This window comes from Chenopodium album, chromosome 17, assembly GCF_948465745.1.
Source record: "Chenopodium album chromosome 17, dcCheAlbu1.1, whole genome shotgun sequence".
NCBI classification, from domain to species: Eukaryota; Viridiplantae; Streptophyta; class Magnoliopsida; order Caryophyllales; family Amaranthaceae; genus Chenopodium; species Chenopodium album.
This window is the reverse complement of record NC_137850.1, coordinates 40393785-40411712: the sequence shown is the minus strand read 5'-3', so window position 1 is coordinate 40411712 and position 17928 is coordinate 40393785. Positions and strand designations below refer to the sequence as shown.

Here is a 17928-nt window from a genome sequence, read left to right as displayed (position 1 = left end):
ATGCATTACTCTAAAATCAGTAATGTAACATGAGCTCATCTCCCTCCAACTAAGTCAAAAATATAACTATATATGTGAGCTTATTATTTGTATCATTGAAAGAATTATACCTCCTTGCTATAAGTGCTAATAACATCATACACTCTTAGGTTTGCAAAAAAAAAAAAAAAAAAAATATAACTATAATGTGAGCTTATTATTTAGAGACTTCATGTTCCGAAAAGTACACTTAAAATAATTAAAATTTGTGGTTAATTGTACTTTAAATTAGGTATTCTCCAATGAACAAGTATGTATTTAAATTCATAAATAAAAAACCTCTGTGCACTATAAAAAGGGTAAAGGGGTTGGTGTTATTGTGGAGATCTAAAGCAACAGTAAATCAACACAAGTGGGAAGTGCAACTGGCAATGACCAAATAATTGTTGAGTTTCTAAGGAAGTTGGAAAACCAAACCAAATTATTAGCAGGAATTGACAGAAGATAGTGACAGAGTCATGCTAGTATTAAACCCTTTATTATTTTATTAATTATTAATACTCCTACTATTAGTTGTAAATTAAATACTACTCCCATTTTTTATTATGCGAATTTTTATTTGCAAAACATTCTGACAGCTTGCAATTGTTGCAAATGACCAATCTTATCGAATTTTTACTATTTTTAATGGCACCTGTTTTTTTTTTTAAAAAAATAATTAATTCAATTCCAGCCGTTAGATAACAATATGTACAGCCTAGATTGACTCACACTACTTACTATGGTCCCCACACTAATTAAAAACATACTCCCTTGATTTAATAAGTGTTACAGTTTGACCAAACACGCATGTCGAGATACAATTTTAACCCTTAGTTTATCTAACTATATGTTAATAAAATCATAGGAAATTTTATAATATGAAAGTATACATTATAACGATTCCAACAATGTATTATACAATAAAATCTGTATTTTATATATTAGTAAATTAATCAAGTCAAAACCATTATGTGAATAGTGAAAAAAGTCAAACTGTAACACTTATTAAAACACGGAGGGAGTAATAGTATTCACTGTTAGTTGAGCTATGTATAACAGCATAATAAGAAGCTTAAAAATAGAAATATATATTGTAGTTTTAAACACTGTTATGGACACATAAAGTAACATTTACAAATAAGGTTTATGCATTATGCATCGATTCTCTTTGTTTCTGATTAATTACATCACTTCTCCTTTTCACTCCTTTCTCTCACTTGCATCACTTTTAAAGTCGAGAAGAATCCAACATTATTGTATTTTTTTTTTTTATAAAAACATTATTTATTAATTAACTCTTCCATAACATCTCTTTAAATCATTTTTATTAATCTTATTTCCACTAACAATCCTCTCTTACGGATGATTATCACCTCACTAGTCTAAACTTTACAATTTCTTCAATGTACTCCTTCCGTTTTTAAATTCTTGCTCTATTTCTCTAAGCACTAAGTTTTAGTATATGCTTTCTAAATAAGAAAATAGAGCAAGTATTTAAAGATGGCCACAAAAAAAAAAGTGGAACAAGTATTTAAAAACGGATGGAGTATACGCTAATTCGCTAAACAAACTGTTGCAATTAATACAAAACAGGCAAAAAAATATCATAATCTAATCAAAATATCACGTGCTAAACCCCATACCCAAAAAAAAAAAAAAACAAAAAAAAAGCTCACCCTCTCCCCAAAAACACCAAGAACCTCTTTCTCTCTCCTCCCAAACACACACACTCTCTCTATTCCACTTTCTCTCTCTATCTCTACTTTTCCGGCGACTAATTTTCCGGCGCTTAACTTTCGACGCTTATTCTTCTGGGTAAACTTCTTTCTCAGCTTAATCTTCATTTTCTCTCTCTTTCTTCTTCGTCTTCTTCAATTCAACTTCTCTGTAAATTTACTCAGATCTGTAACTCTCAATTTTTCCGGCGATTTTCTCTCTCTTCTTTCATTACTCTTAACCTCCGACGGAATCTCCGGCGAGCTCAATCTTAGCTCCGTTGGAATATTCGTGGAATCTTCTGGAATTCGTGTTTTTCGGCGTTTTCCGATAATCTATCATCATCGACCTAACCCTAGCTCCTTGCTGACAATTTATTGATTTGTTTAATCGGAATCTTTTCTTCCAGGTATTTAGCGTTTTTTCGTGGTTTTATATTTTTTGAAATTCAGCTTTTTTTAACTGTTTTATTGATAATGTAGGCTATATTATCGGCTTATCTTAAGAAATTAGTTGTGTTTGCAAATTTAGAAACTTAAGCACTTGGAAATGGAAATTTGTGCTGTTGAATTTGAATTTAGGTCAAATTTTTGGCTTAATTTAGGGATAATGTAGGATTTATAGTGCCAAGAACCCTAAAATGATGAATTGTGGTGGTGGAATTGATTTTTAATTGAGCTTGTTTCGAGGAGAAAGATTTTTATGGGTCAATTATGGGTTTACCAGAAGTTACAGGAGTGAATTAAAGGTGTTTCGTGTCATTAAGCTGCGAAATTCAGCCTTTTAGTTGATTGTTAGTAATAGTTGTTACTCTAGCATTTGTTTGATGTTGATCATTGATTGTCTCATGGATTTGAATGCCTATCAGCTTTGGAAAACCATGTCGAAGACCTCTTTCAGATATAAAAACGAAGAGTTTATGTTGAAATTCTGTCAATCTAGTACGAGTACACTTTTTGATAAGTGTGGTGGACTGGTGGGATTATGTTGGTGTTTCATTAATGGAAGAATTGTTAAAGGATGCGAATGCTTTATCACGTTGTGCGTCTATTCTGGGGTCTTCGATTTTCTTTAAACATGCCTTGACTTATTATTATAAAAAGAACTCAGTATCCAAATGAAACACTCTATGTGCGGTTCCTTTCAATTGGAGCCTGCCACTCAAGCAATGCTACTCCTATTAAGCCTAACATGTTCTTCAAAATGGTTTCCCTGACATGCAATATTGAAATTTGATTGTGATTTTAGTATAGTGTATAGTGATTTGAGTATTAAGCTGAAGCTTGAAGTTGATTGGCGAGTGTTAGAAATATACCAATTGTATATTTCATTAACCAAATTTTTTTGTTGGCTGTTTGACAGTCTTTGAACTGCAAACAGTTGTGTCTCCGTATTAAGTTGCAGCTGTAGCTTCTAGGCTTGACAAATATGAGAAATCAAACTTCAACTATAAGCCATGTGAATTTTGTATTAGACTTCTTCCATCCCTAAATAATAGACCAATCCTACTCTTGGATTGTAATAAACTATATAAGTTTAGTTTAAAAACTTATAAATTATCCATATCACCCTTAATGATAAAACTAAGTATGTGGCATGGTAATGATTTAAAAAGTTACAAAAAGAAGGATCGCCATGGTAATACAACCCAATTCCTTAAAATTGACCTTCAATCTAATATGGCCTATTATTTAGGGACGTATAAGGAATACCTATTAATATACCTTTTAAGCCTATAAGGTTTATCTTGTTGATTTTAAAAGATAGGAGGATTCTAGTGGTAGAGATGAAATTTGAGTGTAGTGTTTCCTACTTCTGTGATGCAAAAGGAGTGATGCTGTAATGACAAAGTGGTTGACAGCATGATTTAAACTAGTGATGCTCATTGGTGCAGTGGCTATTACGCAAATAATGGTCTATTGTGTATCAGCTACCTTGAATTCATTTATGGATATTACTTGATTCTATACTTCTGAAATTATGTGGAATATGTAGAATAAAAGAGACACCTGCTGTAGTTGTTGAATGCTAAACTCTGTAGAATGATTTTTTAATTCATTTGGCATTCTTAACTATTATGAGCTAGATTCAAATATTCTTTCTTCTCCCAAAGCAATTTCATATATTGATCATCTAAAAAACTATTACTTTGTAGGTAATTGTTGCACCTAGGATATGTCAAATCCCAAAGGGCCTGCAAGTTTCAGAAATCTGATGCAGAATGGGAAGAACTCTCTACTTCCCCCTAAATGTCCATTTCCCAGCATAACCTCATCTTACTCTGATTATGGACCCAATACCAGTTTGGGTTCAAAACCTACCTCAAAGTGCAGAGATGGCAATGCTTATCATCAAAGAACTTCGTCAGAGAGCCTTTTAGATGAGCAGCCTTCTTGGTTGGATGATCTTTTGAATGAGCCAGATACACCTGTTCGCAAAGGTCATCGTCGTTCATCAAGTGATTCTTTTGCTTATTGTGATGCTGGCAGTATGCCCAGCATGGATTATATGGCACCAATGACGGTGTCGCACGATGAAAACATTCAAAACAAGTTCAGACCTATGGTATCTGCTCCATTATGGGGATCACAAAACTTTGATCTTAGCAAAGAAACTCCTCAAGGGTCACTCTATCATGACCTTAACTTTTATGGGAAACGTAAGAACAAGGCATTGGAAATGAAATTGGCTCCTGCAAATCATACCAGTGGCTTGCGTTTATCAAGGGATAATGCCGTGACCCAAAGTGTAGGAGGGTCTGCAGCTCCACTTGAAGCAGATGCAGTTCCAGCTGAGAAGCAATACCAAAGTGACTCTGGTATTGCTTCTGAAAAGAAAGATGGTTCCCATGCCAAAACTCCATCTGAAAATGATACTAAACGTGCTAAGCAGTAAGCCTCTATCTCATTAATAATTGTTCCTGACTATAGTTAGCGGCTCTCGCCTTTTTTTTTTTTTTAATTTTTTTTTTTTTTTTTTTTGAAGGAGGGGGGGGGGGTGTTTATAAACACCCTTATATGCCTCTTCTCATGCCCCTGAGTTAAAAAGGAGAGAGAAGAAAGAAAGAATAAAGAAACTCAAAAGTAACATTGTATTATTCACCTTATTATTCTTTAATCTAGTTTTTTGTGCTAAGTTCCTTGTAGATTGATAACCATTTAAAAAAAATAAAAATAAATAATTTATCATCCCTGTCCCTTTTTAGATTCTTGTTTATAGTGCCGCCTATTCTTATGTAACATGCTGAACCTCCTATTGCTTGAGTAATCACATAGCTGAAAATATATGAAGCTCTTCATTTATCATTTGGTGATCTATTGATCTGTGACCTCAAACAATTTTCCGTTGTTTTACATGACTGATAAAGTTTGATTTATTGTTTGGTATGTGCTTTGTTGTGTACAAGATTATGTTATCATGCTATTCCCTAAGCTAAAAAAGATAAGAACCATAGACAATGTTAGTTGCTAGGAACTATTTGTAGATCTTCGTTGATGAACCTTTTGCTTGCCCTCATGTAAATGACTGACCCTTACAGGGTGTTTCTTACTTTTATATTTAATAATTAAATTAAGAGGACTATTCTAACGTAATATTTGAGTAGCTGTTCATAAAGAGAAATCTGTCTACTCCGTATTTCAGATGGTCAAAACTTGAGACTAGAGATAGTTGAGGCTCTACAATGTTTCTTTTTAATATATATATATATATATATATACTTTTTAATGTTAATAGCTTTGTAATTTTTTGAACATCAATTGTTTTAATGTGATGAGAGTGATAATAATGGAAGCCTCTTCCGACATTAAGCAGTGAGTACCTATTTGAGTTACTAAATGATCCTTATGCCACAATGGTGACATGAATTAAACAACTTGCTTAGGTCTGGTAGCTGCTAATTTGACTGCTATGTTGAGCACAAGATTTTTCTCTGAACTTTTCTTAATGTAGGCAATTTGCTCAACGTTCGAGGGTTCGGAAGCTTCAGTACATAGCTGAGCTGGAAAATAATGTACAGGCATTACAGGCAAGTTTTTGTTTAGTAATTTACCAAATCGGTCCTTTTCTTCTCTCCTGTGCAATTATGGGAAAGGAAAAGGTAGGTCAAAGGCCACTGGTTTTATATTTTCTTGTCTAATTTTACAGGCAGAGGGGTCTGAAGTTTCAGCAGAGCTTGAGTTTCTCAATCAACAGAATCTAATCCTAAGCATGGAGAATAAAGCTCTTAAGCAACGTTTGGAAAGCTTGTCCCAGGAGAAGCTCATCAAATACTGTAAGTGTTGTCAACTATTTTGAAGATAAATTTGCTCTCTTTTGTAATGTGGTGATGTCAAAGATTGTGATTGTCAGACAAGCTGCTTAAGCTAGGACATCATTTTGTTAACCCAGTCTTTTCTCTGTTTTCTGGTTATGCTTGATTGTCTGGAAGCAGTCAGAAGCTTGATGCTTGTATACTAGAAAATTCCTCTAATAACTTTTTTTATATTATTGTTTATAAATCACTCATTGGAGTGAGGGTGAGTTATTCTTTGAATTAGTGGATCCTAGGGGTCACAGTGCAAACGACATGCTGAATGATTTCGTTGGACTTGTATCAGTTATGGGAGAGATTTTAGTTACTATGATAGTTGATAATCTAATGCATGATGTGTATTGTGTGCCAAATTGCCAACCCCTCTCGCATATTGTGGGTCCAACCGTCCAAGATGCTACCATTTCATATCACATCATACATTTCTTTGAGGCTGGTCTGCTGGTACAGAGTACTCTGATAAAATTCATGAATGTTGAATCTTGCTTTGATCTCTTCTGCTAAGATCATTCATGCTGTACTGCTAAAATTTTGAAATCTCAATCTTCACTTTGGCTCTTCCTCTGGTGAATTAATAATAAAAATAGTACAGCCTTTACTTAAAAGTTTTGCCCTCTTAATAAAGAAGCTTGCTGTTTTGAGATTACGTATCATTTCTTGCTAATTGCTACTTTGTGTCTTTGTATGACTTTGTAAAATTTGAAGTTTGCCTGGAGCTCCCTGTTATTCATAAGCAATTCTGAAGAATGGTAAAAATATTAGTATATTACATATTTATATCGGTTTTTTCACCACATACCCTTGAGTTTTTTTGTTTATTCACCATATATCCATGAAAATTTTCAAATTCACCATATACCCCCTAAGTTGTTAAAAAAATTCACCATATACTCCTAATGAAAATACGAAGAGTAGGATTTGGTTAATTATACATCGAAATCACCTTAGATCTCTCCTCCTCATCCCCAAAACCACTCTTCTCCTTTCTCCGGCCCTCAAAACCACTTTAAATCTCCATAGCCATAACCGTATACTTAATTTTGAGGATGAGAAAATGAAATTTAGGGTAGTTTTGGCGGTAGGAAAAAGGAATGTGGTTGGTTTCGGGGGTAGAGGAATGTATTTAGGGTGGTTTCGGTTCATAATTAACCCTAAAGTGACGAAATTAACAATCATTAGTCATCAAGGGTATAAGGTGTATTTTTGTGAAAACTCGGAGGTATATGATGAATTTAAAAAAGTTCAGGGTTATATGGTGAATAAACAAAAAAACTCAGGGGCATATGGTGAAAAATCCGTATTTATATTGATAACATAAAATGGGCCGTTTTCTGTGCTGTGCCGTGTAATTGCTGCAATCGATGAGAATTGAGTTAAATAGTGCTAAGAAAGCTCATGTTGGTTTCAGTGGAGCATAAAGTTTTGGAAAGAGAAATAGGCCGTCTTCGGACTTTGTACCAACAGCAGCAGCAGCAGCCACAACAGCCACTTCAGCGGCCGTCATCTAGCCACAGACGTACAAATAGCAGAGATCTTGATTCGCAGTTTGCAAATCTCAATTTAAAGCATAAGGAGTCTAGTTCAGGGCCTGACTCCTTCAGTGGTCCAGTTGGTATTTGAACCTTGGGATTGTCAGAGGAATTTGTATGTGCTTTGTGTCCTTCAATCACTGATGCCACGCTTGTTTAGCTGTCATTTCTGCTGCAGGATTGGTCCCTTTTGACGTCAAGGTGGCCTGCAGCTTGGAATCTTGGATAACCTAATTTCTTCTTTCAGTTTTCATTTTCATTGAATTATTATTGTTTTGTGCACCTGGTGGCCATCACTGGAATGGAAGGAAATTCTTTTTCCCGGGGATGTCTTGCCTGAGGTGGTTAAGGGGAGGGTATTTGTCTCGTGTGATGTAGCAATCACTAATTTAAGAATTTGTTTATCCCATTGTTTTTGCCTTTTGCGCATAGCAATTGTCAGATGTAGAACCTTGCAGAAAAGCAGGAGTGGATATGGGATAGTTACCTGTAAGAGTATGTATTACAGGTTATGTATTACAGGTTACTTGTAATGCATTATTGGTGAAACAGCTCTATAGACTAATGAGCATTTTTACTGACAATTCATCCTTGTTATTTAGATGTATATTGTTTAATGTGCAGTTAAAGTAGTTCTTGTTTGAGGCTTGGTCTGATTTGTCTTCATTCTTCCTCCCCCCCCCCCCCCCCCCCCCCCCCCCCTTTTTTTTTCTTTTTTTAAAAAAATATATTTTTATTATTATTATGATCATCATCATCATCTCGGGTTGGCTATGACAAATTTTTTGGCTCAATTGTTTGAAGCATAATCTGTGTTTTCAAAACTGAACTTAGCTTTAAAAGAAACAACCTGTGCGGCTATGCCTCGAGGTTTAATAGGCCTGTATACCTTAATTTGGATGCTGTGACTATTCTATATGCAAGTATTTAATGTGCATTTAAGAAACTTACACATAAGTACATATCTGGTCTCAAGTCCAGTTGTTAAGACCAGTTTGTTTCAAGGATTTGTGTAGGTGATATTTGATTAAAAAAAAACTTGGTCTTTGAGGATTCTTGCCCTTCTATCACTGGAATACTAAAGATCAATGTTTAAGTATAAGGTCCCACTGTGTCCATCTTTCCATTTATAGAGGTGGCAATCTGGTCATTCAAATCAATTTAAATTAAATTAATTCGGGTAAGACTTGTTTAGCCTTATTTTGGATTGGTTCCTCATTTTTATAGCCTATATGCTTAGTTAATAATTACAAGTATTAGTAACATTTATAACCAGGTCGGCTCAAATTGAGCCAAGTGATTTTGGGTAGAATTTGTGTTTCAAGTTGGGTATTGTGTATTGGTCAGTTTTGCCAAGTTGATAAAATTTAGACTAATATGGGATTAAAAGGATTACCTATTTTCCAAAAATCAATCTTGGTGAATTCATTAAAGGTCTACTAATTGAAAATTAGGAGAATTTAACATATAGTAAAAAAAAAAAATTATACTCCATATTTGTTCTAGCTTCTAGCTAGTCTGCAGTCCCTCTGCACTTACAAATCAAGGTGAAAACCAAAATGAAAGGTGCTGACTGAATCGTTGCAAGGCTAATCTTTGGTTATCTTGGTTAGTCACTAGACCTATACTCCGTCCTGTCTTTTCTCAACACTCAACAGAACCAAATTCAGCAACTGAGTAGAATTGAGCACATGAATCTACTGTCAATACAAAGATCCACCTGTGATAGATTTAAGTGCCAGCCCAGTTCACTAGATATTTTTTTAAAGAGAAGCACTAAACTTCAGCAACTTAAAAAAAATAAACAGAATGGCAGTATATATCATAAACAGAGACATGTAACCTCCAAATAATTCAGTGTTCGACAGAGACAGATATCCAGTAAGAGGTTTCATTTTCCTCATCAAAGGTAGTTATTATGCTATACATGATGGAATATTTAAAAGTGACAATTTACCTTGAGATAACTATGCTCTATGGTCATTAACAACAATTACAATGTAACAGGGTCAAGACTCAGGAGCCAAGTAGCTTTTTCCACCTGGCGTATCCTAAAATCAGGAGAAAAATCAGAAAAGAAAAGGCAGTGCCACCTCCAATAACGTAGCCAAATATACCATTTATATTATATAGGCTACATGGTATATTCATGCCAAAAAATCCTGCTATGAGGGTATCAAGTGCTATAGCAAATGATGCAATTGTCAGATTGAGCTGCAATTGAATAAGTTCGTTACGCTGGTTATCAAGTTGGATATTCACATAATCTTCCGTATCGTCAATGTATTCCCTTACCTGCAGCATATACATGGTTATCAGATAGCTAAAAGAACATAATGACCCGCAAACACTTCTGGGAATCATTCTCAGTAAGGGAGAAATACAACTCAGGACAGAAAATTAAGCAGTTTGGCACTTTCAGCAGTTCAATTTAAGTGAGACGAGAAATTTACAGATAATTTACATTAGAGTTAGTCTGCCATAATTCTGACTCTGACAACTCAACTCTCTCGTAAAAACATACAAAGTGTGTTGAGTTGTTGACAACCACTATGGTCTATGAGGTTCATCAAATGGTAGTTTAAGACTTAGTTTATTCAATAAGAAAACAAAATCATCATGCGTTAATCACTCCCAGAGGTAGCAATCACATTGTTCTAGGTCAACTTTATTCGGGTAAGACTCGCTCAGGTTGATTTCAGATTCAGGTTGAATCGGGTCATTTTATGTTCTATTGCCAATATGTAATTTTTAATAGAATAATCATTATTAGAAACAGTGATTACTAGGTTGGTTCGAATCAGGTAGTGTAGGTTTTGGGTGGGGGTAATCGGGCACGGTTACTCACACCAAATCAAATGTTAAATGCATCTCTTACTCCCCCAAACACCCCCCCCCACCCCCTCCTCTCAATCAACCAAAAAATAAAAACAACTGTGAGAGGGATTAAACCCATTAAAGCATTACAGGACACGTCACATCAACACCAAAACCTACCAAGATTCATAAATCACAGTATTTCATTAAGGAACCTACATGGATACATCAAATAAATAAATCTTTTTAGGAATCGTTGCACAGATAGGTGCATATTTATTTAATTATTTATAAATAATGACAAGCAAATACCACCAAAATTTGCAAAATGTCACCTTAATAAATAATAATATCCCACCTCATCAAAAAAAAAAAAAAAAAGAGATACCTTTTCTGATTGCTACATCAATAATAATTTTATTCAATTTCAAATTGGTTTCCTTAATCAATTTCCATCAATCACAAATTTCAGCACACCTGATCAGAATATTGTTGATACATCATACATACTCCATCTGTCCCTCTAAATTTGCCCCAAAGGTTAATTTTTATTTTTCAGAGACAGAAGTTTTGGCAAGTGAAGTTGTTCTTTTGTCATTTTCTTAGCTTTTATCTCTTAGCAAACCCAATGGGATAGCAGCAAGGAAACTGGGATAAAGTTAGAGGTAGTGAGTGCTAACCAAAGATCTATCCAGCACTAGCCAACCAACTGGCAATGAAATATTTAAAATACCAAAAAAGAAAGGCTGAATAAGCACCCCTAGGTCCCCTCCAGGCTACATCACACCAGATCCATACAAGTAACGGAAAACGAGCATACATGATGCTGCCATATAAGCAGCAAATACAGTAAGAAAAGGAACCCCCTATTCCACTTGTCCCCGGCCCCACAGTAAATTAAAATAAATTTAGTGCAGCTCCATAACAATCTGTCAGTTTTCATTTTTCAAAGCACACAATCTTGGAATTTTAGGCCTAATGATTGTCCTCCCTCTCCCCAACAGGGTAACACAGATGAAGAGCTCCCCCCCCCCCCCCCCCCCCCCCCAAAAAAAAAAAAAAAAAAAAAAAAAAAAAAAAAAAAAACCCCAAAACATGGATGAATGCACCAGCTTTTTTTCCATCTCATTCTTAAGCTGTGGAGTAACTTCGTCAATTTTCAGACTCCATTTTTACTTTTACAGACCTGTTGTAGTCAGAGAGAAAATCACCTGATATACTCCTCTTGTTACCAACACCATTTCTGAATATTTTGTCCTCGTAAATCGCAATTGATATGTAATCCTTGAAGTCTTATCGCCTTTACCAAAATTCCCAACTCCCTCTCTAGCTATCTCGCATATAGGAATTAGTCCCAAACTCTAAACTCCCATAATATTTAGAATAGCAAATACCCAAGGGTTTAAATAGAGACTTTACAATACTTTATGGATTATAAGAGATTAAGAGCATACACAAGACATTTAAGGCACCACAACAAAAAAACACTAATAATAAGATGATACCCTCCTGCCCCTCTCTTTGCCTTTTCTTATCACAGAAAAGAAAAGGAAAAAAAAATAGAACCATGCAGAATTTTCGCAGGTACCCGAAAAGTCAAGATTAAACAATGCATATACAACCTTACATCCCCTCAAAAGCACAGGTAAAATTACAAGTGCTAGAAAACCTATCTCAGCACACAAATTACTCCACCAAAAAGAAAAAAAATTTATATAAATATGATTGCATGTAAGCAGAAAAAAAAAAAATGCTATGGTCTTCCATATATAGAGCAATACTTACAGACAATATCTTGTTCCTAGTCCCATCCAACTGCATAAAATAAGCCTCCAGTAACATCTCAAGATCTTCAACATCATCATCCCAGTAGTTGCTGGTCATTATACTTCCACTCCGATGAGAGCTGTTCCGATGAAGAGCATGTTGTGATGGGACAATGGAATGTGATGCAGCTGAATTCATTAAAGCTTCGGATTGTTGATATTGAATCAACTTTCTCGTAAGATATAGATGAGCCATATCTTCGTTATCATCCAAAAGATGCTCAATTTCATCTCTTACCTTGAAAGATTAGGATTTAAACTTATTCAGAAGCAGAACACAACAATACAGCAGTAAGATAATATGAAGGATTGTTCACAAGAAGCTATTGATTAAGATAACAAAAATATATGTACAATCCATCATAAAATCAACACTGAAGCATCTTTACATGTATATTATAGGTTAAAAGGCGGATTAAGATGTGACCACTGACCACAAACATTGTACATCCAAGAATGTAATAATTAGTGACAAACCTCATTTTATATTTTTGTCAAATGATCTACCATAAAAATTGGAAAATAATGGATAAAAGCAAAGATCGTGAGTTCGTGACCAAGACAAGTTACAAAGACACGATGTAACAGCTGAGTTCAGAAACAGAGAAAAAAGTGGCATGTAAGCTGCAGCAAATAACCTTTACCTTGGCTTTGAAAGACACAATAAATTCGTGAGAATTGCAAAGGACATTTACCCCAAAAGTCTGATCCCTAGCAATTTCATAAAAAGATAGAGTTTTCAAAAAGTCTGATCTAGCAACTTTCATTAAAGATAGAGCTTCCAAAAAAAATCCGAAAATAAGTGCTGGCAAAGTGGGCAACTAATGAACAAGGTACAACATATTCAGCAGTGCAGCACAGATACTCTAAAAAAAGAAATATCACAAGCACACTACACAGCACTGCCAAGAACTCGAAAGACAACTTTCCATAAGTGTATTGGCTGTATTGACAGAATGAATCAAGCTTTAGGTGACATTGAATTTGAAAAGCAAATCCTAGACGTCCAAAAGGTATCTAAAATTCCATCTAGTAAGCAAGCATCTAGAAGAGAAATTCAAGACAGCGGACTAGAAAAAAGAGCTGTGACCTACCTACAATCCTACACAAGTAATCCCCATGAGAGCAAGAGCAGTGAGCACTCAAGTTGGGAAGTTCAGACCCTGATTTCAGTATACAAATATAGAGATGATATAGGTGTATTTGTAAACAGATCCTACAGAGGATGAAAGATTAAATAAGTTTGATAATACTCTTCTTTCCCAGCTATTAAATTGGCTATGGCTCCACAATGATCACATACTAATTCATCTACATCTTAACATGACTACTACACAAGAAGTAATATGAAAATACTTTCAAACACTGTACACAAAGGTATAAAACTGTAAGATTTTAGAAGCATAGCTCAATCCAGCGTGTATTACCTTTTGCACCCGAGCAAGCAAGCGGGTGAGATTACTCTTCAAGCTCCTCACACGTTCAAGATTCTTGGTGCTTACGTTCCGAGCCAATTCATCCAACACAGGATAAGCATGCTTCTCAAGCTCAGCAACATTGGAATCCAAATAAGAACAGACCACCTCTAAGGCAATTTCTAGCACCTGGAATTCAAATGGAAGCTCCTGCTGCTCACCTTCAACAGCTTCAGGGGTACGTGCCCACTGCGCCTCAGTGGAATGTACTTTATTATCACGATCATTTACAAGTTCTGATTTATTCATAGCCTGATTCTTATGAGGAAGCTGTTGCCGAAGCTGATCCACGAAAGGAAGAACCTCCTGGCGAAGAGGATCAAGTAAAAGCACCTCTTCAGCAGTTACTATGGCCTTGATGAACTCTAAATTGACAACCATGGCTCTTTCTCTAGCTGCCAAAAAAGATACAGGAAAAAAAACATTGACTGAGCTTGATCCTCCTGATCATCATCCTATAAGATTTAAGTCAACAATTGCATGTAACAGCACTGTTTACTTATACTACTATAAGACAAATTCAAATACAAGGAAACTTAAGGTTATAGCAAAACGGCAAACCTATTATAAACTTACAACTCATTCATGTCAAAATTAGATCAAACTATACCAAAGTTTTGTGCGGAGTTTCCATTTACTTGTTACCAAATATCTTTGATTGCTTATATTAGTTATATAAAAAAATCTTTATTAAAGTTTGGATTATACACATTGCCAAATCTAACAAGATCCTACTACACAATGTTTATTATAATACATAAGTGCAAAATACGGTCAAAACTTAGTCAAATCAAGACATCTGACCAGAAAGATTTGGATTAAATGAGCGTAGACCATTATAGTTCAAACCATAATACCTAGCGTCTGATGAAGAGAACAAATCCCTAATCCTGGCTTACTCACAACACTAAATTAACAGGTCAGCACATTGCTCATTTATTAACCGAGTAATGTAAATAAAATGGAACAACTGAAATACTCCCTCCTGAACAAAGTGAGCAATAAGATTATGTCCTCTAATCAGTAATAAATGCATATTCAACCAATTTTCTTGCATAACATATTTGACAAACTTTTAAAAAAATCGAATGTATAATAAAATATTGTACATCCGTTAAAGTTACCCTAAAATGAACAAAAGTTACTCCTTAAATGAATAAAAGTTACCCCAATATGCATAAAAGTAACCCAATACAAATAAAAATTATCTACGCTTTATTAGTAAAGAATCAGATTTTAAATGACTAAAAATCAATTATTAGTGATTGAATGTAATTAAATTACCTTTATAAAACTTTTATTGTTCTCTATTTATATAAAAATTGTATTATATTTAAAGTTACCCAAAAATAGGCAAAAGTTATCCTAAAATTAGCTAAAAGTTACCCTTATACTACTTGATGTACACTAATATTAGTGTAAACCGGGTGTTTACAAAGTTTTTCAACATATTTTCAGTTATATCTTTCACGCTTTCACTAGCTGATTAGCAATTACTCCCAGCCCCCTAAGTGTTTGTAGTTCGATTCAAGACCGGTTAGCTATTGCATTGGTGTTCTAAAGTGACAAGCAACAATATTTTTCCAATCCAAAGAAGCAAGCATTAAGGAAATTTATTAGTTGATCAAAGTAACAATTGACAAATAATTAGAAACAAAATCAAGATACACAACTGCCTCCAATTTAGAACAAAATAGTTTGATTAAACCCATGTTAGTTATTCCATTGGTATTCAAAACGCGCAAATTACATTGCATCAAGTCACATATTAAGTGGACCACCTACATCAAAATCCAGTTATAATCAACTTTGCATAATAAAAAAAAATAATCCCACAAGATTATACTTATACCACTATGGTAATTAACGATTAGCTCGTGATTAGACTGTGTCACACTAATTTATTGCGAGACATTAAAATTCAAACTTACCTCAAAAAACAAATAAAAATAGATCAGTCAACCATAAAATAAACTCTAATAACCTCAAATTAACACAAAACAACATAAAATAAATCAAAATCATCACAAAAAACCAAACAAAAAGATGAAATCAATACCAAGAATATTAGAAGATTGAGAGAAAACAGGACCAAGAATCCTCAAATCCCTCGCCGGAATCCCAACACGCTTAATAATCGAACTCTTATCCCACTCAAACAACTCCGACTCACCAAACTCATCGAATTTCATCCATAACCTCGAACCTCCCATCTTCTTCTTCACTTTACTACTACTCGCAACGACAACAGCGTCGGCGGAAGATCCGGCAATTTCATCGGTTTTCGGCGTCGGAACAATTTCAATTCCCGAGGTTTCCGGCGACATCATCGCCGGAAGTTTGCGATTCCGGCGACGAGAGATTGTCCGGCGGAAGGAGAAAGGGTTCTTCCCCATTCTCTCTCTTCCTGAGGAAGTGGTAGACTTTCTCTCTCCTCAGAAAGTGGGATGATTGCGTGAATAATCTGGGTTTTTCCGACGGGTCGGGTTTGTCTGCCATCAACTCCAACAAAAGTCGCCGAATATTTTTTTGGGTGTTGGTTTAAAAATGGATTGGATGTGATTTGCGCAAGATAACTACTTTCCTTCCACCCTAATTTTTTAAGTTGGGAGTTTTGGAAGTGGACTATCTTTTGATTGTTCGTTTTCGGCCGGAAGCCCGGAATTGTTTACAATAATACTACCTCCATTAATTTTTTAGTTGTAACTTTAAAATATGGAAAATATTATACATAACCTTACTACATATAATCATTAAATTTACACTTGAAAATCGTAAAAAGTTAAGAAATCTTAAAAATAAAAACACTAATTACACTTATTTACGCGTGTTTTTGTCATAAATTCCTAATTTTATACAGTTTCCAAGAGTGTATTTAATGCTTATATATAACCCTTAAGGCTACATATAACATTACCCTCAAAATATTAATACCCCAAAGTTGCAATTAAAAGTTAACAGAGGTAGTATTCAATATTCCCTTCATTTATTTTTCAAGTGCCTCATTGATGCTTTAAAGTTTAAACAATGTTTATGAATTATACATAAGAAAAAAAATATTTGAGTATTGGTTGGAATCGTGATAATGAATAGATTATTAATATTTAATTATTATAATATACTTATTAGTAATTAAAGATTTTATTAATTAAAGTTCTATATCAGCATGTGTGACAATGTGATGCGTGCTAAACTCCAATGGGGCACTTAAAAACAATTAAGGGAGTATAAAAGTATATGTAGTACGAGTGATAATATAGAAAAAAGGGAGCTCCATCAAACTTAGATCAATGAAGTTTGATAATCTAGTGGTCGAATCGTAAATAAAAAACAACAATGCAAGCTCAAGCTCATATGTTAAGTTAGATATCCCCTTTTTCTCTAATGAAATAAACCCGGGACCCGCCCGTCACCACCACCTTCCTCCATCTTCTCACCGGTGAAGCACCATTTCCTCCAATATCCTCCATTTCCTCTTCGAAACCCATCACCGCCATCACCGATCTCCCTGTTTGCTAGTCGAAACCCATCATCATCACCACCAACATCTGTAATACCCCTCATGATTGCTTTAAAGGAGTTTGATATACTACTCATATCAACAAGATGCATCTTCCTTTTAGGGAGCTCATATGCTAAGAATACTCCATAGTTAAGCGTGCTTGGCTGGGAGTAGTCTTGGGATGGGTGACCTCCTGGGAAGTTTTCCCGGGGTGCGCATGAGTGAGGACAAAATACGCCGGAAGGACTTGTGTCGGTCTGTGGGGATAGTTGTTGGCCCTCGATGCGCATTTCGTGACAATAGGCCCCTTCCTAATTTGTTTGGGGTCGGGGTGTTACAAATGGTATCAGAGCAACCCTGCGACCGCGTGCTGATCGTGGATAATTAGTCCTATGTCAGTCGTCTAGCGGGGGAGAATTCTGGGGCCATATGGCCGTAGCCAGACTGGATGTAACACTTTGGCTACCCACTTGCCGTTAGGCGTAATACTGGAGTCTCTAGCTTTCCAGGCGCAACGAGGGCGTTGCCGTTCTCAAGTGGGGGTGTATGTAATACCCCTCATGATTGCTTTAAAGGAGTTTGATATATTACTCATATCAACAAGATGCATCTTCCTTTTAGGGAGCTCATATGCTAAGAATACTCCATAGTTAAGCACGCTTGGCTGGGAGTACTCTTGGGATGGGTGACCTCCTGGGAAGTTTTCCCGGGGTGCGCATGAGTGAGGACA

At 35.3% G+C, this 17928-nt stretch overlaps 2 protein-coding genes across 2 annotated transcripts; one reads left to right on the top strand and one right to left on the bottom strand.

Annotated features, from left to right (window-relative positions):
* Nucleotides 1-1680: 1680 nt before the first annotated feature.
* LOC145587965 (uncharacterized protein At4g06598-like) lies at nucleotides 1681-8219 on the top strand. The gene is made up of 6 exons (XM_081644611.1): nucleotides 1681-1836; nucleotides 1923-2146; nucleotides 3893-4628; nucleotides 5689-5768; nucleotides 5888-6010; nucleotides 7458-8219. Exons 3-6 carry the CDS (start codon nucleotides 3913-3915, stop codon nucleotides 7667-7669), a joined length of 1131 nt encoding a protein of 376 aa, XP_081500737.1. The 5' UTR covers nucleotides 1681-1836; nucleotides 1923-2146; nucleotides 3893-3912; the 3' UTR covers nucleotides 7670-8219.
* A 1160-nt stretch (nucleotides 8220-9379) lies between these two features.
* On the bottom strand, nucleotides 9380-16309 carry LOC145587964 (magnesium transporter MRS2-4-like). Its single transcript, XM_081644610.1, has 4 exons — nucleotides 15756-16309; nucleotides 13649-14091; nucleotides 12181-12459; nucleotides 9380-9873 (listed from the first exon to the last, which is right to left on the bottom strand). The coding sequence occupies exons 1-4, from the start codon at nucleotides 16090-16092 to the stop codon at nucleotides 9595-9597; spliced, it is 1338 nt and encodes a 445-aa protein (XP_081500736.1). The 5' UTR covers nucleotides 16093-16309; the 3' UTR covers nucleotides 9380-9594.
* Nucleotides 16310-17928: the final 1619 nt, after the last annotated feature.